This window comes from Rana temporaria, chromosome 6 (genome assembly GCF_905171775.1).
Source record: "Rana temporaria chromosome 6, aRanTem1.1, whole genome shotgun sequence".
Classification (NCBI taxonomy): domain Eukaryota; kingdom Metazoa; phylum Chordata; class Amphibia; order Anura; family Ranidae; genus Rana; species Rana temporaria.
Genome location: NC_053494.1, coordinates 91,616,616 through 91,642,207, shown reverse-complemented (window position 1 = coordinate 91,642,207; position 25,592 = coordinate 91,616,616). Strand labels below are relative to the sequence as shown.

The following is a 25,592-nucleotide window of genomic DNA, read 5'->3' as shown; positions in this document are numbered from 1 at the left end:
AGTTCCCATTTATTTAGATATTTCCAGCTTTCCCATACTTGTCATGCTCAGTTTACACAAAATACAAAAACATATTCTGGTCTTGTCCATACATAGTTATTGTTTGGGTGGAAGTGGGGGACTTGCTGAACTCTATTACTTCTGCTCCTTTGCCGGTCTCAATGCCTGTAAGTTTGCTGGTTGTGGTGGAGGCTTTTCTCCCTACAGCATCTGAGTGAGTGATTGCTAATATTACATTATTCAATGTGAGAAAAGTCATTGCTTGCCTTCCCCCCTCTGGAGAGGGGTACCATGATACTATAAATATTGTGGGACTTTTGTATCTTTCCTTCTGGTAACATTGCTTCCATGTAAACGGAACCGCTCCCCCTTTTTTTTTTTTTTTTTTTGTTGTTTTTATTTTGTTCATTAGGCCTCCATTTTCTTTGTTCTTTCCTGGCTGGAGGACCCCCAAACGGGGGGAGGGGGGTGGGGGGGGGTGGGGGGGGGGGGGTAGGGAGATGTTTTTTCTTTTTCTTCTTATTTTTTTTTTCTCCTTTTGTAGTTACATTGCACTGTGGACTTCCACTATTAAAGGGTGTTGGTATTGTTGGTATTGCACTGCGATAATTGTAAGAATGCTTTCAATAGGATAGCAGAAGGTTAACACGGAGAATCACCAGTTTCTGTGGGATCGTAGAAATGGGAGGGATAAGAGGGAGGGATAAGAGGGAGGGGAGTGTTACAGGGATAGCCAAAGGGATAGTCAAAGGGAGAGAGATATGAGAAGAGGGAGGGAAGAACAATTTTGATTTACTTCAAAGGGGGGTAGGATAATAAAGAAGTAGGTTAATAAGAACACAGATAATCTGGAACAGGACCTAAGGTCCTGCTGACGCACAAGGGTGAAAAGGGGGAATTAAGAGGTAAAGAATAAGGGTAAAAAAGGGGAGGGTATAGGGGGGGGGTTTGAGACCTAGATCACATAAATGATAGCACTTTAAGGTATGACACGTGGGGGAGGGGAGATGGATGGGTATGGGGGTATAAGGGGGGGGGGGGATACCAGGTGGGAGGTAGGGGAAAGAGGAGGAGATAGCTTATATGATATGATAATATAAGGAATAACAGAAGATCTTGATCTGATGCGAAAGTACCTGAACTATAAGAATCAAGTTAAACATGTTGAAGATATGCATAATAATGTTCTAGTATAAAGGAGATATGGGGGTACATGACCAGATGAAGAGATGGTAAAACGGGGGGAAGGAGACAGCCCAGGAAGAGATGAAGTAAGATAGAGGAGGGGAAGGGGAGAACAAGGGACAAATAGAACGTAAGGAGATAAACTAAAAGAGGAAATATGGGAAGGGAGGAAGGGGAAGGGAAAAGGGAAGAAGAAAGAGAAGGAAGGGATAGGAAAATCAGATAGAGAAGAGAGAGAGAGTCGATTAAATATATGGTAAAGAAAATAGAGGGCCATGGACTAGGACGCCGGGCACTAGCACAGCCCTGCTCTACAGCACCCCCAGGATAAACGCCTCTCCTCCGGGTGGAGGACAAGCCGGAGGCGTTTCGGGTGCTCGTTTTTTTTTTTTTTTTTTTTTTTTTTTTCTTTTGTGGCGACCCGGTCTCTGAGGGACACCGGGAGACCACAGACGCGCGAGAAGCCAATCTTTGCGGAGAAGGAAGGGGTTTTTTTTTTTTTTTTTTGTTTTTTTTTTTCCTGTTGGCCAACGCTCCCCCCCCCTCCCCCCCCCCTTGTGATAGCTAACTCTAGGGGTAGGTTATAAAATGTCGAAATTAACATTTACCTCGTATAACGTCAAAGGATTAAATATCCCCGAAAAAAGAATGCGACTATTATCAGAAGTACAGAGAATGAAGTCACAGGTTATCTTTATACAGGAAACCCATTTTAAGAGAGGAAAAACCCCGAAATTGAAAAATCACAGGTTCCCAATAGGATACCATAGCACATCACAAAATTCGAAATCATGTGGGGTATCTATTTTGCTATCTAAACAAGTAGTGTGGAAGGAATCCGAAGTGATTAAAGATGAAGTGGGACGCCTGCTAATAGTGAAAGGCATATTAAACCAACAGAAGACCACATTGGTGAATATTTATCTACCAAACATCGATCAGATAAATTACTTGGAATCATGTCTACAACTGGTCCACCAACACAGGGAGGGCATATTGGTGATTGGGGGAGACCTCAATCTAGCCCTGGATCCTACAAAGGACACTTCGAAAGGTGTCTCTCATCTGTCATATATTAAACTAAGGAAGGCTAAAAAACTCCTACAAGAATTACAACTGATCGATAGTTGGAGGATGACTCATATACAGGAGAGGGATTACACGTTCTATGCAGCTAGACACGGTTCATATACAAGAATCGACTATGTCTTTATACCAAAAAATCTAGTGACATCTTTAGTGGATGCTAATATTGGAACTTTTTCACTCTCAGATCATGCTCCAACAGATTGTACAATAAAATGGGGAGCCGATGATAAGAAGGAGTGGCAGTGGAAAATAAATGATACACTACTGAAAGACAGGATGTACGAAGAGAAAATAAAGGAAAAATTAGATTTTTTTTTTGAAACAAATGATACAGAGGAAACAACCCCTTTCTGTCTGTGGGAAACGCATAAATGTGTAATGAGAGGTAATCTTATTGCAATGGGAGCACATAGGAAAAAGATGCTAAACGAACAGATAGACATACTGTTTAAACGAGTGGGGGAGCTTGAAACTGTACATAAAAAATCCCAGGCCGAAGCAATAGAACAGGAACTGGATGCGACTCGAGAAAAATTGAACCTGCTGCTGATAGATAAGGCTAAAGCCAAACTAACAAGGGGGAGAAGAACATTTTACGAGTTTGGGAATAAACCAGGTAGAACATTAGCAAATGCTCTGAAAGGAGTGCATACAGGTAATCATATAACACAAATTAAGGCCTCTAATGACGAAATGGTTAATACTCCGCAAGAAATCGTAAATTGTTTTAAAGAATACTATGAGAAACTATACCAGTTAGAGGATAAAATGACCGCAGAGAAGGAATATGAGAAATTAGAAAAAGCCAGGGAATATATTAAAGATACTCTGATGCCAAAAATATCGGAAGAAAAAGCAAAGAAAATAGACGAACCAATTACGATAAAGGAATTTTCGGATGCCCTAAGAACATTAAAATTGGGCAAAGCACCAGGCCCTGACGGGTTTAGTCTAACATATTATAGGATGTTCTCGGAGAAACTAGCACATAGATTTATAACAGCTTTCAACTCCCTACGGGAAGGAAAAAAAATACCAAACGAAACATTGCTGGCACATATAGTAGTTATTCCCAAAGAAGGGAAGGACCCCTCTCAATGTGCCAGCTATCGTCCCATATCATTGCTGAACGTGGACCTAAAGGTATTTACAAAAATTTTAGCCCAAAGGATAATAAAATGTATACCAGACCTGATACATCCTGACCAAGTGGGATTTATACCAGGCAGGGAGGGCAGAGAGAATACACAGCGAGTGGTAAACGCAATATATCTAGCCCAAAAAGAAAAAAAGCCAATGATATTAGTTGCCAGTGATGCAGAAAAAGCGTTTGACCGCGTTGAATGGCTGTTTCTAAAAGCAACGCTGCAACACATTGGATTAGGAGAAGGGATGATGAGCTGGTTTACGAATTTATATTCACATCCAAGTGCGAAAGTTAAAATAGAAGGTAAAACATCCGAACCATTCGATATTCGAAACGGGACAAGACAGGGATGCCCACTATCACCCATAATTTTTGTTTTGACAATGGAGCCTTTCCTAAGGAAAATACGTGCTAATGTAAATATTAGGGGAATAGCAACAAAGGAAGAGGTACAGAAAGTGGCGGCATACGCGGACGATCTAATTTTTTTTATAACATCCCCAGTCATTTCCCTACCTCCCCTAATGGCAGAAATAGGAGAATATGGAAGTCTGTCCAACTTCAAAGTTAACTATGGGAAAACAGAGGCACTAGGAATAGAAGTAAAAGTGGAAATATTGGAGCAGATTAAAACTCATTTTGGCTTTAGGTGGACAGACTCCCATGTAACCTATTTGGGAACAAAGATAACAGGAAACCTGAATAGACTATTCGAAGTTAATCATGTATCATTGGCCAGGCGAATAAAATCAGACCTAGATAGATGGGACAAAGGAATATTCACATGGTTCGGGCGGACAAATATATTAAAGATGAACGTGCTTCCAAAAATTCTATATCTAATACAAGCCTTGCCAATTAAGATTCCACAAAGTTTTTTAAGAGATCTAAGATCAAGATTCCTGAAATTCATCTGGGCAGGGAAACCAGCTAGGGTAAGTAGAACCATCTTGGCACTACCTAAGGGACAAGGAGGGATTGGATTCCCAGATTTAATAAAATACCAGGAAGCAGCACACCTAACTAAAGTAGTGGAATGGTGCGGACAGAATAAAAAACCCTCGATAAGAATGGAACAAGCGACAGTAGAGGTCCCACTAGAAGGAATGGCATGGATCCCAGACAGCGAAATAACAACAGAGATAAAGAAACATCCAATGATAGGAGCTACCAGACAGATTACTAAAAAGATTTTTGAAAGAACGATGATATCAAAATACCCTAGCCCAATGACACCGGTTTTAGGGACGATGGCTTTTCAAGTAGGATTGATAGACCCAAGGTTTAAGGCCTTGCGACAGAGGGGGATAAGTAGAATTATACATTTCTCAAAAGATAATCGACTGATGACAAGGAGAGAGATCGAAAGAGAAGGTATACCAGAATTAGACTTTCTAAGGCAGCTCCAATTAGAAGCATTCCTTCGAATAAAGGCAGACACCTTCTCAGAAATAAGACCCCCGTCTAAATTCGAACGGATTTGTCTGGATGGGAACATAGTAAGACACTCTCTGTCTTATTTTTATGCAACGTTAATTAAACTAGACAGACCACAAGAATTCACGTTCATACGAGCTTGGGAGAGAGATCTTGGACTAACATTCACCCAAGAACAAAAAGACAGGATATTTCGATTTACCCATAAGGCGTCAGTGGCTAGTAAGTATGAGGAAGGGGGATACAAAATACTGACAAGATGGTACAGAACACCAGCGGTATTACACCGAATATATCCAGAGACTTCAGATATCTGCTGGAGATGTCTTGAAGCGGAAGGGACACTGGTACATATTTGGTGGGAATGCAGGAAAATATAAGAATTTTGGAAAACGATAATAGAAACAATTAATATAATCACGGGAATTAACTTAACGGATAAACCATCGACAGTTCTATTACTAGACATCCCACTGTCAACGGAAAAATATAAAAACTCGCTGATAAGACATCTTATTATAGCAGCTAGAGCGTGTATCCCTGCCCTGTGGAAACAGGAGACTCCCCCATCGAAAGCACAATGGTTGGCAAAAGTAGCAGAGATACAATTAATGGAAAATCTAATATTGGCATTGAAAGACCAAGATGAGAGATACCAGGCGATATGGGCTCCTTATGTGAGATACAGGGAGGGGTAGGGGGACGGGAGGATGCGAATGGCCAGCAGAAAATTTTTTTTGTTTTTTTTTTTTTTTTTTTTTTTTTTTTCTAGGTGGGTGGTAAGGGGAGGGGGGATAACGGGTAATAAAAGATAGAAAGAAAGTGAGGAAAATGGAAAGTATTATGATTACAGGATAAAAGTGGGAGGAGGATTAGGAGGCAAATATCCATCTTACTCCCAATTTTTTGATAATATTGAAATGTTATATGCTGTAATGCGTAATTCTTGAAATAAACAAAGAATTGTAAAAAAAAAAAGAAAAGAAGTTCCATCATATGAATTAAACTTCTTGTTTTTGCAAAAAAAAAAAAAAAAAAAAAAAAAAAAAGAAAAGTCATTGCTTTACATTGGAAGAAACCTTCTTCTCCTATGCGTTTATACTGGAAACAATTGGTAAATAATAATCTCCCACTGTATAGAGATACCTGCATCAACAGGGGTTGTCCTAGTAAATATGACAAGGTATGGGCAAAGTTGCTGAATAAGCCGTATACCGCATTTAATGCTCTTGGGGGTTATTGATTATTAGCCAGATTCAGATAGACTGGCTTAATTTTAAGGCGGTGTAGCGTATCGCATATACGCTATGCCGACGTAAGTCAGAGAGGCAAGTGCCGTATTCACAAAGCACTTGCCTCCTAAGTTACGGCGGCATAGTGTATATGGGCCGGCGTAATCGCGCCTAATTCAAATGATGAACAGGGGGCGTGTTTTATGTTAATGACTAGTGACCGGACGTGATTGACGTTTTTAACAAACGGCGCATGCGCCGTCCGTGGACATATCCCAGTGTGTATTGCTCCAAAGTACGCCGCAAGGACGTATTGGTTTCAACGTGAACGTAAATTACATCCAGCCCCCTTCACGGACGACTTACGCAAACGACGTAAAAATTTCAAAATTCGACGCGGGAACGACGTCCATACTTAACATTGGCTAGGCCAGCTTTTTGTTCGACTAACTTTACGCCGGAAAAAGCCTTACGTAAACGACGTAAAAAAATGCGCCGGGCGCACGTACGTTTCTGAATCGGCGTATCTAAAACATTTGCATATTCTACGCCGAAATCAACAGAAGCACCACCTAGCGGCCAGTGTAAATATGCACCCTAAGATACGACAGCGTAGGAGACTTACGTCGTTTGTACCTTAGCCTAATTTAAGCGTATCTGGTTTCCAGAATACGCTTAAATTTACAACGGCGTAGGTTCAGAGTTACGACGGCGGATCCAGCTATATGTCTTTATATACATGATGTTTGGGGCCACTGTGGATAGTAAGGACTAAACATTTACTTTTGCTATACAGTACTAGATCTGGATAGATTACGTTCGACTCGAACATCGGGCTCATTCCTAGTCCCAAATTCTGCTGTATATGGAAGATGAAATTGAAAATATATTGTAAAGCATATTTTTTATGTGATTTTAATATGTTTGAAATAAAACTGTCTGCTTACGGACCAGCACGCCAATATACGTTGGCACTTTGAAGAGGGATATTTTTGTTATGGCAGCAGCGGAGGCGATCTGGTCCTCTCTGCTACTTGGTATGGAGTACCCCTTCTTCATACCATTGCAGAACGGAAGTGTCGTCAAAACGTCACTTCTGCCCAAAGCTCTTAAAGGGCCTTTTTTTTCAAATTACGATTATTCTTTTTTATTGCATTTTAGTGTAAATATGAGATCTGAGGTCTTTTTGACCCCAGATCTCATAATTAAGAGGACCTGTCATGCTTTTTTCTATTACAAGGGATGTTTACATTCCTTGTAATAGAAATAAAAGTAACACATTTTTTTTTTAAATAACAGTGCAAAAAAAAATAAGTAAAAGGTAAAATAAATATAAAAAAAATTAAAATAAAGTGCCCCGTCCCGCCGAGTGCAGAAGCGAACGCATATACGTGAGCAGCGTCCGCATATGAAAACGGTGTTCAAACCACACATGTGATGTATCGCCACAAGAGCAATAATTATAGTCCTAGACCTCCTCTTTAACTCAAAACATGCAACCTATAGAGTTTTCTAAACATCGCCTATGGAGATTTTCAAGGGTAAAAGTTTGTCGCCATTCCACGAGCGGGCGCAATTTTGAAGCGTGACATGTTGGATATTAATTTACTTGGCGTAACATTATCTTTCACAATATAAAAAGAATTGGTCTAACTTTACTGTTGTCTTATTTATTAATTCAAAAAAGTGTATTTTTTCTAAAAAAAAATGCGCTTTTGTAGCTGCTGACTTTTAATATATATTTTTTTCTCCGGAACGCCACTTTAAGTGGTTAAGGGGAAAAAAGGTTTGCTGTAGTACCGTGAAAGTCCCATAATTTTGTGGTCGGAAAAAGTTTTCATATATATAGTTCGTCTGTGCAGGGTTTTTACTCGATAACATGTGGTTGGAGTAGTACAATGTTGTTTGCAATTTAGTAGTCCATTATTGTCAGTGTTGATATATGTATACATCTATACTCTATTGATGTATCCTCATTGTTTTGTTAAGTTGGCAAAATTAAATAAAACATATTTCAAAAATAAAGAAAATAAAAAATATTTTCCTCAACACTATGGGATACAGTTATTGCAAAGAGCAGATACTGCTATCTGCTCTCCATTATACTTCACAGTGCTGAGGCATATTGTGAACTGCATTTTGAAGCACATTCATAAAATGCAGGCTGGGCGATTGAAGTGGCCATATCCCATGCAACAGAGTGATCGAGTCATGTGACTTTGACACGTCATGAGATTGGGCTGTCCTCCCCCTTTTTTTTTTTCAACGTCCACTCATTATCTATGATGTCTGACCTTTTAGGACTTCTATTTATTAGACATATTGCTGATCATCGCATAGCCAGGGGTTAGTGGAGATTAAAATAAAGTTAAATTATGTTAGAAAATGAGGGATAAGAAAAAGGAAGAGTGTCATGGATTTTAGTCACAGATACTTTTCATTTATTCTGTAATTGCTTACTGTTATGGTTGTTGTATAGAGGCATAGCCTCCCCTTTTTGACATACACGTATAATATTGCCATCTAGGGTATTATACATACCTATACCGAGTAGCACTACACGGCTTCATATAGTGTACAGCTTTGCATACATGCGTACACATGTTCTTACACCATTAGAGCATTTTTAGTGTAGCTGCTAGCCAACAGAGCCCGCGCACAGCAGTCCCCTTGGACATTGGGGCCTACACCTATTTACGGCCCTACCAGCCCACTAGGGACCACAGCACCCACGTTGGGGCCATCTGACACCTGCCTCTGCCCCAGGTAGACTACCCATAGGGCATATAGGAGACAGGGGCCACTTAGGCAGCGCCACTACCCTATCCATATACTTACCATTTTCCTGTCCCTTAGGGGATAGTCTTTTAGGGAGGCAGCAGCCTATAACCTCAGGTATCCTAGCGCAGGTTTCTACACTTTCTTTAGATACATTTCTAATCTTGCTGTGACAAATAAGCTATCCAGTCAAAAATACACTGCTCCAAAAAATGTAAGGAACACTTTTGAATCAGAACTCCTGGGATATTGATCTGGTCAGTTAAGTAGCAGTGGGGGAGGGATGTGTACAGAGGGGGTTGTTAATCAGTTTCAGCTGCTTTGCTGTTAATTGAAATTAACAACAGGTGAACTAGATGGGCAACAATGAGACAACCTCCAAAACAGGAATGTTTTTTCAGGTGAAGGTGTCTTACATTTTTTTCCCCCACTCATCTTTTCTGACTGTTTTTCACTATTTTTGCATTTGGCTAGGGTCAGTGTCACTACTGGTAGCACGAGGCAATACATGGACCCTATAAAGGTTGCACAGGCAGTCCAACTCCTCCAGGATGGCACATCAATACGTGTCATTGCCAGGAGGTTTGCCGTGTCTCCCAGCACAGTCTCAAGAGCATAGAGGAGATTCTAGGAGACAGGCAGTTACTCTAGGAGAGATGAACAGAGCCATAGAACGTCCTTAACCCATCAGCAGGACCAGTATCTGCTCCTTTGTGCAAGGAGGAACAGGATGAGCACTGCCAGAGCCCTACAAAATGACCTCCAGCAGGCCACTGGTGTGAATGTCTCTGACCAAACAATCAGAAACAGACTTCATGGGGGTGGCCTGAGGGCCTGATGTCCTCTAGTGTGCTCTGTGCTCACTGCCAGACACTGTGGAGCTTGATTGGCATTTTCCATTGAAAACCAGAATTGGCAGGTCCGCCACTGGTTCCCAATGCTTTTCACAGATGAGAGCAGGTTCACCCAGAGTATATGTGACAGATGTGAAAGGGTCTGGAGAAGCCGCTGAAAACTTTATGCTGTCTGTAACATCGTTCAGCATGACCGGTTTCGTGGTGGGTCAGTGATGGTCTGGGGAGGCGTGTCCATGTAGGGACGCATAGACCTCTACAGGCAACACAATGGCACCCTGACTGCCATTAGGTATGGGGATGAAATCATTAGACCCATTGTCAGACCCTATGCTGGTGCAGTGGGTCCTGGATTCCTCCTGGTGCACGACAATGCCCAGCCTCATGTGGCGAGAGCATGCAGCCAGTTCTTGGAGGATGAAGAAATTGATACCATTAAATTGCCCCCATGCTCACCTGACCTAAATCCAAAATAACACCTCTGGGACATTGGCCCAGATTCAGCATAGCTTGCGCTTTATTTGCGCGGGCACAGGGCAACGATTATGCCCTGCGCCCACGCAAATATTTTGCGCTGCCCTCGATTGGGGGTCATACAAACTACTGAGAACCATTTTGAGCAGTGCTGTATCCTGGCCTAGGCCAACAAGGCCCAGGCCTAGGGCAGCACTTTGCAGGGGGGCAGCACAGAAAGAGTCCCCGCCGGCTTGCGGTACACTTTATGGGGCAGACTGGGCTGAGAGGCAAATTAGTCTAGTGCCCCCAAAAATCGGCCGCACTGCTTCTGGAATGCGGGCGGTCGGCATTCCTCACTGTGCTATATGATTTCTGCTACACCATTGGCATGGTTATATCTTTTTAGTCCTCTCCATAGAATTATCATAAATTTGTGCTTAAAGTAGAACTATAGGCAACACCTTTTTTTTTCATTTTGGATAGAGTAAGGGAGTTGTATAGCCCTTGTCAGATTATTTTTTACCATCCCATTGCAGAAATTTTCCTTCACTTTTTGTCACATAGCCAAACAGGAAGTGAGAGGAAATCTATGCAAATTAAGGAAATCTATTATCCACCCAGACCCTCAGAACTAATGAGCCCACTTGAAATTTTCAGGGCAGGTCTTAAACAGCAAAGGGTGTGGCCTTGACAGGAAGGGGTGGGTCATATTTAAATTAGGGGGTGCACGAGTTTAGTCAGGCCTAGGGCGGCACAAAACCTAAATACACCCCTGATTTTGAGTGTCTTTGAATTCAGCCCTCTGTAGGTGGATAATTTTTATTTCATCAAATGATGTGCCATCCTTTCATTCCTAACACATTACCCAGTCCATATCAGTATAGATATCCAGCATGCGATTTTTTCCCGTTGAGATCTGATATGTTTTCAAAGTGTTCCTTTAAATTTTTTGAGCAGTGTATTTTCTGCTTTTCTGAAATTCATTGCACTTCTTTTTACTTTTGCAAAACACTAACTAAAAAAAAATCTGGACACAACTTTGGTAATTGCTACTTGTTACTCATTGTTCTATTGCCGTAAATATGTTATGTAATTTTCAATTGTGTAGATACCTATACAAATTTTAACCAATAGTCTACTTATTTGAATCAATTTCTACAACATGACCAGTTACTTTAATGATGTAAATACATATATGTGTTCTAGGGTGGAAGTTAAATCCTGTTGTCGGTGCAGTTTACAGTCCTGAATTCTATGCAGGTAAGATTTCAAAAATGTCAGATTCTATCTTTTTTGCTGTCCCTTTAATGTTTTGTTTAAGGGGTGTTATTTCAAAGACACATTAATTAGAAGTTATTAGAGAGTATCTGCTGAAAAGTGGCATCAATGTGCAGCTTTTGGACATTTCTAAATCACCGATGATCTAAATAAGGTCTGACTTCATGTAAAAAGTAACATCTGTACTTTTCGACAAGCACACTATAGGTCGTGAACATAATGTAGACCGTAACTCAAAATACTTACCTCTCTTCTGGGGTGGTATCCCTACAGCAGGTGTCTTAATTTCTCTTTCATCTATTAGTTGCAGCAAAGGACAAAATCTATGAGATGGGGTGATTTACTAAGACTGAAGAATGTAACATCTGGTGCAGCTCTGCATATTAACCAATCAGCTTCAATTTGTTTTGTCAAAACTTAATTGAACAAGCTGAAGTTAGAAGCTGATTGGCTACCTTGCACAGCTGCACCAGATTTTGCATTCTCTAGTTTTAGCCAATCAACCCCAAAGGCTCTGTTTTGTCTCTGCCAGAGAAACTAATCAGACCCACTACTTCACAAAGAACTAATCTTTGGGTGTGGCTAACAGACAGAAATGGAATTGGGCAGTAGTTACATAGACTGGGCTATTTAAGAGAGGTATGTATTTTGAACGTATGTCTACTATATTTAGAGCTTATAGCCTGTTTGTATAACTTTAGCAAAGTCATCTCAGAAGAACAAGAAGGTCCTAATTTAATGAATAACATTATTCTGAGTAGTAGTATTATTTGTAATACCACTCAACAATGCATGATACATATGGACTGAATAAATAAAAATCATAAATATAAATTTGTATGTAATAAGTGGTAAATCCAAGCCGTACTAAATAAAGCTTGTAAGTTTTCAATTATGTTTATTTTAAATGGGTATCAGGATTAAAATTAATAAAAAGTTTCAGTATTTGATGTGCTCTCCACAGCCAAAATTGTTGGCCACTAGAACGCCATTTTGTGTGTTCTATGAGCTAATCTGTACTTACATAGGGTTATATGGGCATAGTAAGTGACTTTAACTGGTTTGTTTTTTCATAGGATGTAAAAAAATGTATATATTCCCCTTTACCCCTATGTGTATATATATTCTGTCATAACAGAGTGATTGAGGAATTGCTGTATCATTTATGTAGTAGCCTGCACTATCTGCCAGATAAGAAATGACTTGCCATAACTTTTTAAGGCCTTGGCGTCATTTATATTTTCTATAATCAGAACCCAGTGTGACAGTAATACCTGGGGTCTCTGAATCCCTTTTTTTTTTCATTTTTTGCCATGTGTGCTTTAGATGTGCAAAAAGCTAAAATAATGTTAACACCTACATTTGGCTTTTTGATCGATTGAGGCAGCTTGATGTATCAGGTGTCTACATTACAAAAAGATTTTTATTTTTGGTATAAAGAATACATGTAACAAGATACAACATATAGATATATTCATCATATCAGGTAAATTGGATGCATAAGACATTGTGTCCTCAAATCTTATGGAATTTGGTCAAATACAACTATCGCAAAGCTATCTATGCAATATTGCTGTCATGTTAACAACCCAAACCAACATTAGTACACAGAAAGACAGAAAAAACAAAAAAACAAAAAACAAAGGGGTAGGGAATGTAGGCACTAAAGCAAAATTATCCGTGTATGTAGTATATATGTATATTGAATAGTCAAGAATATTAAAAACCATAATATGACCAAGAGGCCCACTTTCTTTAAAATATCTGCATAGTGTCAATAAGTGTGTGACAAACCCACTCCATTAGTCTAACTGCTTCCATGCATCTTAAGACTTGGTCAGAGGGGACTATCAGAGAGCTCCAATGGAGTGCTATTGTGTACAGTATTTTAACCTTATCAAAACAATGAGAAGTACGAAAAAATAGTAGCGCTGTTTTAAATATAATACAGCGAAATGTAATTTGAGCATACAAGTGTTGCTAAATAGTGAAAATTAGCATTATAACACCCAGTGAAAAAGTGAAAATTAAACAACTATGATCATAGGAGTTCATAAAAAAATGAAGTTCATAAAAATAATCCAGTGATTGGTTTCATTGTAGTGTCTTCTTATTTCATCCACCACACCAATGTGCAAGCAATTTCACTCCCATCAGAAAACGCACTCACCAGCTTCCAATGCCTACACTTGTGTCAGATGCTTTTAAACCACACAGAAAGGGTTAAACGATTATCCAATATCCAACCGTGCATATAAGGGATCTCTCCACATGTAAATAATAAAGGTGCTCCAATAGTGTGATAATGTAAAAACCAGTTTATTAAAACACTTCAAATCTTCAACCTTTACACTCACATTTCCACCAATAAAAGCCAGCAAAATTTGAAAATCACAGCAGGTCTTTCAAACAATAGCACAGTGGTGCACTGCGGTCATGGCGGACCCAAGGTGTGCTTTCGATATCTAACTCTCACCCACTCCACAGTGCCGAATCTCAGTATCAAGTCTCCACCTCCTAGTTAGGGGTCACACGTCAGTGATGATGATTGCCCTACAGTTCCCTAGGGGGCTTGGCTGTACAGCAATCATCATCACTGACATGTGACGCCTAACTAGGAAGTGGAGACTTGATACCAAGATTCGGCACTGTGTACACATTTCATATTATTTTAAGTGGCAGCTATATGTTATCTCCAAAGGCGTAGTGGTGGTAATTTAAAGTGTGAGCGGTTTTCTTTATTACCAACAGTTTCTTAATGGAGTGCTATTGCCCATTGTACTGCACTAAAATAGAGTATGGGCCAGTTTCTGATCTGGGAGTAGTACCTGAAAGTTCCACGAAGAGGTTGTGTGCCTGTGATTGAGTGCCCGTGATTTGTGCTATCTTGGTAGATACTTTCTACCACAGCAGCTGAAGTACTGTGGCGGTATGAGCCCCTGTCGGGGAAACCTCTAAAGCAGTTCCCAGGGACCTAGGGGCAAAATCTGTGCAGTCTGGATGGAGTGTAGTACAATCTAGTATGCAGTTTTACCACCGTCTCCTTCATTGCTATTTACCTATTTATAGGTAAAGTTGATCCAGGGAATATCCGATTGCCTCATGGGGGATCAGGAAGGAATTTTTTTCCCCTGCTGTAGCAAATCTCGCTTTGCTGTTTTTTTTGCCTTCCTCTGGATCAACTGTGGGTATAGAATTGGGTATATGTGATTGTACGATATTATTATTATTTTATATCTTATGGTTAAACTTGATGGACTTGTGTCTTTTTTCAACCTGACTAACTATGTAACTATGTAACTATATAACTGCTATAGATTTTGTGCATATTTGAAATCATGTCCAACCAATCCTCTGGGGCTATCTCTTGGCCTGCCATGCCCCCACCCCCCAAACGGAGGAACAACTTTAGCAGCAGTGCATTCTGGTATGGGACACTCACTGAAAACATTAAGTTTATCCCCCTCCTGAAGCACTGTATGCTACTGCATGGCAAGGGACGATTACCCTGGATCCTGAACTAGCCTGACAAGGAAACGCTGGATTGGTGAGAGACAATCAATGTATTTTTCTCTTTTTTTTCTATAATTAAAATAGAAACAGTTTCACTCCCAATGTGAGAGGCTGGAAGAAGCTAAGCCCAGGACTTTTACATTTAGACTTTATAGTGCATAAATGTGAGTGTATTTTTTTTCTATTTTTTTTTCTTTTCTCTCCTCCCTCTCAGCTTTTATGTACTTCTGCACTCAAGATTCTCACAGAGGAGACTCAATTTGTCCAGCAGTGACATCTAGTGGACACTTAGTTAATAGAAGTGGGGGGAAATGTAGATATATCTTGGGGTGTTGGTTTCCCTCTCTCCTTTTTCCTGGGGTATAGATGTTGTCTCATCTTAACTATAAGCACTAGGGCATTAAGTGACCCGCTATGGTAAAAAAGAAGGGGGAAGAATTAACACAACAGGACAGTGCCAGTAGTAGCGCTATAACACAGTCGCAACGAACCACAAAAGGGAGTCAGACAGCTGCCAAACTGGAGAGGTCCACGCATAACCCGAGCCAGACCCCCCTAACGGGAGGCCAGAAGAATCTGCAAGCGTTCTTTAAGCCACAGTCTGGGGCTTCTGCTGTAAGAAAAAGTCAAGGACATAGGCAAGCAATTAACTCCTGTAAGCTCTTCTCATTAAATTATCTGATCAGCTTAAAACTATCAGGCAAGAGCTGTCCTTTGTTAGGCATGACCTGGAAAAAGTTTGAGAAAGGACCACAGCTCTGGAAGGGAGAGATAGCCTAGTGGAGGATGACCTGAACCCCCTAAACCTGCCTGGCGGTATCCCCGAGCGTGACTCAGGGTGGGTTTTTTATGTTGCAATCGGTATCCCCGAGTCACGCTTGGGGTAAGCTATGCAGAGTCTGCAGCGTGCGCTGGCTTACCTTGTCCTGTATCCAGCGATTCCACCGCGCTGTGTGAGCGAGCGGGACCTCGCTCGATTCACACAGCGTCCTCCTGTGCCGCCGATCTCCATTCCCTGCGACGTTACAACGCACAGGAGCGGAGAACGGCGCCAAATTCAAAAACGTAAACAAACACTATACATACAGTATACTGTAATCTTATAGATTACAGTACTGTATGTAAAAAAACACACACCCCTTGTCCCTAGTGGTCTGCCCAGTGCCCTACATGTCATTTTATATAATAAAAACCTTTCTTTCTCCCTGCAAACTGTAGATTGTCCATAGGAACCAAAAGTGTCCCTTTATGTCAAAAATGGTTTTAGATCAGCTAAAAAACAGCGATAATAAATTATAATCACTTGCAGAATTGTGCGATATCGATTTGTGGGGAAATTCGTCATAAAAAAAATAAAATAATGACAGCAACAATTCTGCAACTGAGAAAATTTCAGTGATTTTGATTTGATTACATTATTCAATAATTTTTATTAGAATTATATATATTATATATTATTATTATTATTATTATTATTATTATTATTATTATTATTATTATTATTATTATATATTATATATATTATATATTATTATTTGTTATAATTATTTATAATTATTTATTATATTATAATTTATAATTTTGTTTTTTTAAAAATGTCATACCCGGGATGCCTATTAGATTCTTGTTTGGTCAGAGTGAGGTATTCCTAAGAATTACAGGCCTACAGTATAAAACACCAAATTTCCTTGCAAATAATTGTACTGCTTTTGGTACGTAATTCCAGACAGAATCATACCGCCAGGGAGGTTAAACAGGAGATACGAACTGTAAGAGAACAAATTAATAATTATGAGAAAAAATGGATGACATAGAAAATCGGATGCAAAGAAAAAATGTGAGAATTGTGGGGCTCCCTGAACGAAGTGAGGGTTTGGACCCTGTTGTATTTCTGGAGAAGTGGTTTAAAGATTCATATGGAGAGGACTCTTTTTCATCTTTTTTTTGTAATGGAGAGAGCCAACAGGGTACCCTCTAGATCTCCCCCACCAGGAGGTCCCCCAAGATCCCTCCTGGTAAAAAATAAATATATATTAAAAGAAAAGAGTGACCATATTACATAAAGACAGAAAAATAGGCAATATCCTCTATAACAGTACCAGGGTATCTATATAACCAGGTGTTTCACCTGACCTGCAAAAATGGAGGGCCAAGTTTGGAGAAATTAAATGCAAATTACAACAACTGAAAGTAACATATGCAATATTATATCCAGCGAGACTGCGGTTAACCTCCTTAGGGGAGACTCTGTTCTTTGATACTCCTGAGGGAATGGTGGGGTGGTTGGCAACCCATAAAGGGAGACTATAGAAGAAATGTAATGCTTTGCCCTGAGGATAGGAATTGGAAGCTTCATTGTTAGTATGGGGTTGGACTACTCACATCTCCATACCCCCAACTGGGATGGGGAGATTTTCAAACACAGTACCACTCTGTACACACCTCCTATTCTTGGGGGGTGAGTATTTTGATCAGCTCTGTGATGTTCACCTGCATACAGATTAAGATTGAAGACCTGGGGTAGTATATTTTGCTATTCTGTAAGATAAAGAATAGAACATATGTGCTGGCTAATGTGTATGTCCCTCCCCCTTTTAACATTATGATTTTGCATAAATTAATGGAGTTTGTGTTGGACAAGCCGGGAGTGGCGGTGATAGCAATGGGAGATTTTTGCATGGTCATAGACCGGGAATTGAATAGGTTCCCCCTGGGGACACAAACAGGCACTGCTGTAGATAACCAATTGTCCCAATTTATGGGAGAGGCTGAACTTAAGGATATATGGAGAGCACGAAACCCAGAAGCTCAGCGGTACTCATGCTTTTCCAAGACACACTCCACACTCTTCAGAATCAATTTAGTTCTGGGGAATGAGGAGCGGTTATTTGTAGTAAAGAATGTTAGTTACATGCCAAGAGGCCTCTCGGATCATTCTCCTGTGACAGTGTCAGTAGAATTAGGGAAGAGTAATTGTCCCAGTGAGTTGAAAATAAGCCCTTTTTGGATGGAACTGATAGGTGAGCCGGCTGAGGTTTTAACAACTTTAAGAGAATTTGTTGACATAAATAGAGGTACCGTCTCGGAGGAGGTGGTATGGGATACCTTGAAGGCTTTTCTTTCAAGGTATAATGATAAAGCAAGTGTCAAAAAAAAAACGGACTAAGGAATGGGAAAAGGTGATTGGGGAGAGGGTGACAATAATGAAAGTACAATCTGTTAATGACCCAACACCTGATAGACTTAGGGCCTGGATAGACAAACAACAGAATTACCGGTTAATGATACTTAGGAATGTAGAGAACAAACAGCTTTTCCAGAAACGACTTGCTTTTGGGGAGGGGGAAAGTGTATGCTGGCCCACTTGGTTAAGACAAGCTCACCTCCATCTGTAGTTCCAACAATCTCTATAGGGGAGGGTAGGGTATCTTCACATACATAAGAAATAGTGGATAGGTTTAGAGAATACTATGAGGATTTGTATAGCTCCTGGCAGGATGAAATGGGGGAAGAGCTGGATGTATTTTTTAAGAGTCTGGTGATCCCTTCTCTCTCAGAGATGGATAGGAAGGAACTGGACTTACCTATAATAATGGAGGAAATACAGCGGGTTACACAGGAGATGGTGAGTCAGAAATCCCTGGAACCTGATGGTCTTCCAGCCGAGACATACTGACATTACGGGAAGGTGCTGCTCCCAGAGCTGGTGTGGGTCTTGAATTGGTCGATAATGGGGGGGAGAGATCCACTATAGTAGTGATATATAGGGATGGTAAAGATCTACTTAACACATCCTCATACAAACCTATCTCTTTACTGAATTCAGATATAAACATTCTTGTGAAGGTCTTGGTGACTAGGCAGAATAAAATCATACAGAAACTTGTCCATCCCGACCAGATGGGATTTAAACCCGGAAGATCTACTAACACAAATATAAGGCAGGTATATTTGAATCTTCAGGTCCCGACAGACGAGGATGGAGCAAGGGCTATTTTGTCAATGGATGCTGCCAAGGCCTTTGATAGCCTTGAATGGCAATATCTTTGGAGGGTTCTGGCAGAATTCCAATTTGGTCCGATATTCATCAATTGGGTAAAAATGCTGTATAAAACAGCAGAGGCAAAAGTAAAGGTGAATAAAGAATATACTGATACATTTTGTTTGATGAGGGCGACGAGGCAGGGGTGTCCATTATCGCCCTTCCTCTTCGTCCCCGCAATCGAACCTCTGGCAATAGCCTTTAGGTCCTCCCCCAAGGTAAGAGGATTTAGAAGGGAAGGGGTGAAAGAAAAAGTAGCATTATATGCAGATGATCTTCTATTATTTCTTGGAGACACGCAGAACTCTCTAGTGAAGGCTATGGATATTATTAAAAATGTTGGCCAGTTTTCTGGACTCACTATAAATTGGGAAAAATCTGTATTGTTACCGTTAGGTCCCCTAGAAAGTACCCTCTCTGAGGAGGTTGCCCAGATCCAAATAGTGAATAAAATGAAATCTTTGGGAATAAATATCTCTAGAGATCCCAAACAATACATTATGGATAATATTACCCTGCTACTAGTTACATTTAAGGGGAAAATTTAAATATAGAAATGGCTTCCACTGTCCGTAGTGGGCCAATGTAATTTTATTAAAATGCTATGCACGCCCCAGCTTTTGTATGTATTGCATAACCCCCCAATGTGGTTATATAAAAAGTGGTTCCAAAAGAGAGATGTTGTTTTTAGAGAACTGATCTGGAAGGGTGGTCCGGCAAGAATCCGTTTAAGTACTTTACAATTACAAAGACAGGAGGGAGGAGTAGCATTACCACACCCTTTTAGTTAATTTTTGGTGTCACAACTCCAGTACATGGAAGGGTGTAACACCCTGGAGGAAGGAGACTTAGGGAGACAGATACTGCTACAAAACACCCCGCATAGATCAATAGTGGAATCCATGGAGGCAGGTTCCTTTACATTTGGAGTTTCCCACTTTAAGTCTGATAGTGAGAGTATGGGATACAGTGAAGGCAACATTGGGATATAAGGGACTCACAGAGTACACCCCTTATGGCAAAATTGCAAACTGGGGGAAAGCCAGAAGATGGGGATGATTAAGGAATGGGAAAAGTGTGGAATAAAGCTCCTTGGCCAGTTATATCAAGATGGTATCTTGAAATCTTTCCAGGAACTGGGAGATCAATATGCAATACCGAATAAGTCTTTCTCACAGGGCATGCCTAAGCTGAAGATACCTAAAGTTTATGAGGGAGCATATTGGAATGGCGCAAGATTTCTTTGCTCCAGAAAACTATTAACACAACATTTTTGAAAGGTTTAATATCAAAAGTATATCCATATATATATATATACAAGGAGAGTTTGGAAGGGATAGAAACTCCACCGTACAGGAGGAAGTGGGAAAAAGATGTGGAAAATATAACTGAAGTACAGTGGAGTAGAACCCTGGAACTCACCCTAATGTATGTTATGATGTAAAATGATTTTTTTTTCAATAAAGATATAAAGTAAAAAAAAAAAATATATATATATATGTAATTTCAAATTTTGCGCTTCGTATCTTTGTTTTGTATCTTCAAAACAAGATACGACGGCATCTCGGCCAGATCCGACAGGCGTACGTCTTAGTACGCCGTCGGATCTAAGCTGCAATTCTTCGGCGGCCGCTAGGTGGCGTTTCCCTCGAATTCCACGTTGAGTATGCAAATTAGCTAGTCACGGCGATCCACGAACGTACGTCCGGCCGGCGCATTTTTTTACGTCGATTGCATTCGGCTTTTTCCGGCGTATAGTTAAAGCTACTGTTATGAGGCGTACTCAATGTTAAGTATGGCCGTCCTTCCCGGGTAGAAATGTGAAATTTTTACGTTGTTTGCGTAAGTCGTTCGCAAAAAGGGATTTGCGTAGAATGACGTCACCGTCGGAAGCATTGGCTTGTTCCGGGTTAATTTCGAGCATGCGCACTGGGATACCCCCACGGACGGCGCATGCGCAGTTAAAAAAAACTTTGTTTACGTCGGGTCACGACGTATTTACATAAAACATGTCCCCATCACTAGTGTTGCTCACGAATATTCGCATTGCGAATATTCGGCTCGAATATAGCATATTCGAGAAATCGCGCTATATTTCGAATTTCGCGGTGAATATTCGCAATTCCGAATATTCGCATTTTTTCAATTTGATTTTTAAAACAGATCACATCCTATCGACGTCTAAAAGCATTGCTGGTATGATTAGAGACCCTGGGCAGAGTAGCTAAGCTGAGGCGATCCTTTTATGTTGCCAAATTGAAAAAAAAAATATTGCGATTTTTCGCTATTGCGAATGCGAAAATAATTGCGAATTTTCGATAACTGTGGTAGGAGAACTCTGATTGTCTCTGATGCAAAAGGGGGGGGCTTTGTGTATGTGTATGTTATGAATATTTGTATGTTTGATATTATTATTTTTTGTAAGAAGGAAAAAATTGCGCATACCTTAAAAAAGGGGAGAATACAGCAGCAACTCAAAAATGTTATACAACATAAATTAATACAAGACAGAAAATGGAGTCGCTCTACAAGAATAAAAAATATGTCTAGTGACAAGACATGTGGGCAAATTATAAAATAAGCAAGCGCAAATAACTTGTGAAATACACAGTGAAACAAATATATAAAGAAATATAGTCCCAATAATAGAAAAATAATCTTTCATAAAAATGTCTTTGATATGTGAAGTGAAAAAAAGTCCAAAGCATGCAGCATGAACGTGTTCAATCTTTAAGGTGTTTGATTGACAAACGGCTGTGACAGATGGATAGAGTAAAGAATCACCACCAATGCAAAACACTTTTTATTTTCTATTGTAAAATATCAAGAATATTCTGAGCCAATCAGAGTGCTCCTTCTGCATTTGCCGAATATTCGCAATTATTTTGTATTGTAAAATATCAAGAATATTCTGAGCCAATCAGAGTGCTCCTTCTGCATTTGCCGAATATTCGCAATTATTTTGTATTGTAAAATATCAAGAATATTCTGAGCCAATCAGAGTGCTCCTTCTGCATTTGCCGAATATTCGCAATTATTTTGTATTGTAAAATATCAAGAATATTCTGAGCCAATCAGAGTGCTCCTTCTGCATTTGCCGAATATTCGCAATTATTTTGTATTGTAAAATATCAAGAATATTCTGAGCCAATCAGAGTGCTCCTTCTGCATTTGCCGAATATTCGCAATTATTTTGTATTGTAAAATATCAAGAATATTCTGAGCCAATCAGAGTGCTCCTTCCGCATTTGCCGAATATTCGCAATTATTTTGTATTGTAAAATATCAAGAATATTCTGAGCCAATCAGAGTGCTCCTTCTGCATTTGCCGAATATTCGCAATTATTTTGTATTGTAAAATATCAAGAATATTCTGAGCCAATCAGAGTGCTCCTTCCGCATTTGCCGAATATTCGCAATTATTTTGTATTGTAAAATATCACGAATATTCTGAGCCAATCAGAGTGCTCCTACAGCATTTGTCGAAATTGCGCAATAAATATCGCATTCGCATGTTGCGATATTTCGATAAAATATCACGAATATTCTGAGCCAATCAGAGCGCTCCTCCAGCATTTCTCGAAATTGCGCAATAAATATCGCATTCGCATGTTGCGATATTTCGATAAAATATCACGAATATTCTGAGCCAATCAGAGTGCTCCTACCGCAGTTATCAAAAAATCGCAATTATTTTCGCATTCGCAATAGCGAAAAATCGCAATAATTTCATTTCGATAAAATATCACGAATATTCGAATTTAGCGAATATATCTCGAATATTCGAATATATATTCGAGATATATCGCGAAATCGAATATGGCATATTCTGCTCAACACTACCCATCACAGCCATTTGAATTCCACACCATTACGCCGCCAAAGATACACTACGCCGCCGTAACTTACGGCGTGGATTCTTTGTGGATTAAAAAAAAAGTAGCGTATCTTAGATACGCTACGCCGGGGGCATAAATGCGCCGCTGTACGAGGATCTGCCCCTATATATCCCCTAGGTTCAGGCTTTATGCCAGTTTATACCTCTAGGGGGAGTGCTGGGAGTCCTGCTGGGAAGACTTGATGAGCCCAGCTGAATTAGGTGGGCTTGTTAGGTCCTCTACAAAAACTCCCAGCATGCAGAGAGATAGGCTCCAACCTGGAACCAGATCTGTGTGGATAGTCTGGGGAGTGTGATGTCTGTGCGGTTAGACCAAGCCTGTGTGGCTATTGCTAAGAGATTTAAACAGCAGAGAGTCAGGGACTGGGGCAGCACAGGGCTGTACCCAGTTGTTAGTTAGGGACACCAACGTTTATAGCGAGCAGGTCAAGTTGACCAGGATTTATTTTTGTATTTCTTTTGTTTTCTGTCATATTTTTATTTGTATATAGTTCAAATAAAAAAAAAAAAAATATATATATATATATATATATATATATATATATATATGCACTGTGTGTATGTATGTATGTGTATATATATATATATATATATATATATATATATATATATAAGGAAACCTGGGGTAACCTAAATAGGAGGCCAAACAAAGTTTGTGGGGTATTTAAGAATATTTTGATAAAAAAAAAAGAGATCATATTGGTAATGACTGACTAACCACTCCATTTAAAGGGGATAAATCTTTGGGTTTAATGCAGTTGTAAACCCAAATGTTTTATTTTATTTTTAAATAAAAACCTGCAATACAAAGGCATGACTAGCATACTAGCTCATTATGTATTACTTACTTTAGATCAAAGCCCCCAAAGCCATCCTCGTCTTCCCCTTCAGCCGCAGCCATCTCTCCCGGAGGTTACTTCCGGGTATCGCCGCTCCGGCGCTGTGATTGGCCAGAGCGGCGATGACGTCACTCCGCACATACACTTTCCGCCATATATCCATTCAAGACCTGGTGCGCTCAGGTCGCCTGCGCCGTTGTCTACGGCGTGCATGCGCCGTAGACATCGGTGCCCGATTTTCTGCAAATATCTCCTTAACCATGTAGGTTAAGGAGATATTGCAAGCACCTACAGGTAAGCCTTAATGTAGGCTTACCTGTGGGTGAACGTATGATCTGAGGGTTTACAACCACTTTAATTTGGTCTATCTATAAGAGACCTGGAAGGTAATATGGGCTTACTGAGGATGTTTTCATGTAGCTATTCTGCTGTTTAGAATCTCAACTTTGGTTCACAATGCGCACTCATAGTGACATTGTAACCTCTTCATCTCCCTTTGTAATATCTGTTGAGTTATTTACCAGCCAACAAAATCCCCATGAGATTATTTAAGTAGCTCTGCCCATTTACCCATGCACTTATAAATGTTATGGTTAAAGCAGTATCAAACCTAAAAGCAAAAATGTAATATATTGCAGCTTGCAAATCATTAGTCAAATTTTTTGGCTTTTTCTTTCCCTGTATTAGGGAGACACCACTTTTAGTGAATAAACACAGGGGGCAGATTTGGACAGCAGCATTATCTGAGGGAAGGAAGTGTTAAATGTACTAGTAGATTTAAATACACTAACAAATTGAAGCCAAATTCTAACTAATACTAATCATAAAAATATATAAAATAATTAAAATTAAATCATTTGAAGGATCCCTGTCAATGTTAAAGGGTTTGTACTCCATGTAACTGCAATATAGCTTGTTGTGTTGAAAAACAACAGACTTACTGAATGGATCACCAGATAAAAATAGAAGTAAAGCCTAAACAAATTCACATCTAGTGAGGTGCAATATATACAGTTTTTGGTTTTGGGTTTATTACTGCTTTAAATAGGTTGTAAACCCTATAATTAAAATCCTATAAGACAAACGCATAATGAGCTAGTATGCATCACATACTAGCTCATTATGAAATACTTACCTTGTAACAAAGCTCTCTCAGCGGCGCCCGCACACTGCAGAGACGGCTGTCATTTTTCCCAGTGTTTCTTTTGGGTTTGTGGGCTCTGTGATTGGGCGGAGCCGTGATGATGTTACTCCCGTGTATGCGCGCTGGAGCCGCCGGTCACGGCACAGGGACTTGAAGAGTTTAGGAGATATTTACAGTACCTACAGGTAAGCCTTATTATAGACTTTACTTCCACTTATATATCTGTTAGCGTGTAAAAATGATTTGCAGCATAAAAATGTTTGCCTTTTTGTATTTGGATACTGTTGATCCTCCTACTATAGTTCTGTTTGGTTTACCGGTCCCTCATGTATCAAAATATTCATTTGTAGGTTATAGGCAGTATTTGTAGATGTGTATGATTTTTAAAATTTTGCTTTTTTTCATATTTAGACCTATATTACTCTCGTAAAAAAAAAACTGTCATACACTTGAATGATAATTTTCAAATCTTGTAAATAATTATTATGAATCTTAGGTTGGTATCCAACTATATATACAGTGGGGTAAATTCAGGTACCTTTGCACAGTTTTTCCGGAGGCGCAGGGCAACATTTTTGCCCTGCGCCCCCGCAAAATTTTCTGCGCTACCCGCGATTCACGGAGCAGTAGCTCCGTAAATTGCGTGGGCGCTCCGGCAAAATGCCCGGCGTAAGCGCGCGCAATTTAAATGATCACATAG

General features: G+C 39.9%; 1 protein-coding gene across 5 annotated transcripts in view; it reads left to right on the top strand.

Annotated features, from left to right (window-relative positions):
• Positions 1-25,592, top strand: part of RBFOX1 (RNA binding fox-1 homolog 1) — a 1,331,074-nt gene that overhangs the window by 882,498 nt on the left and 422,984 nt on the right. For all 5 annotated transcript variants that reach the window (XM_040356987.1, XM_040356988.1, XM_040356986.1 and 2 more), the window contains exon 7: positions 11,385-11,438. In XM_040356987.1, coding sequence (XP_040212921.1) covers positions 11,385-11,438 — 54 coding nt within the window. The remainder of the gene's footprint in view (positions 1-11,384; positions 11,439-25,592) is intronic.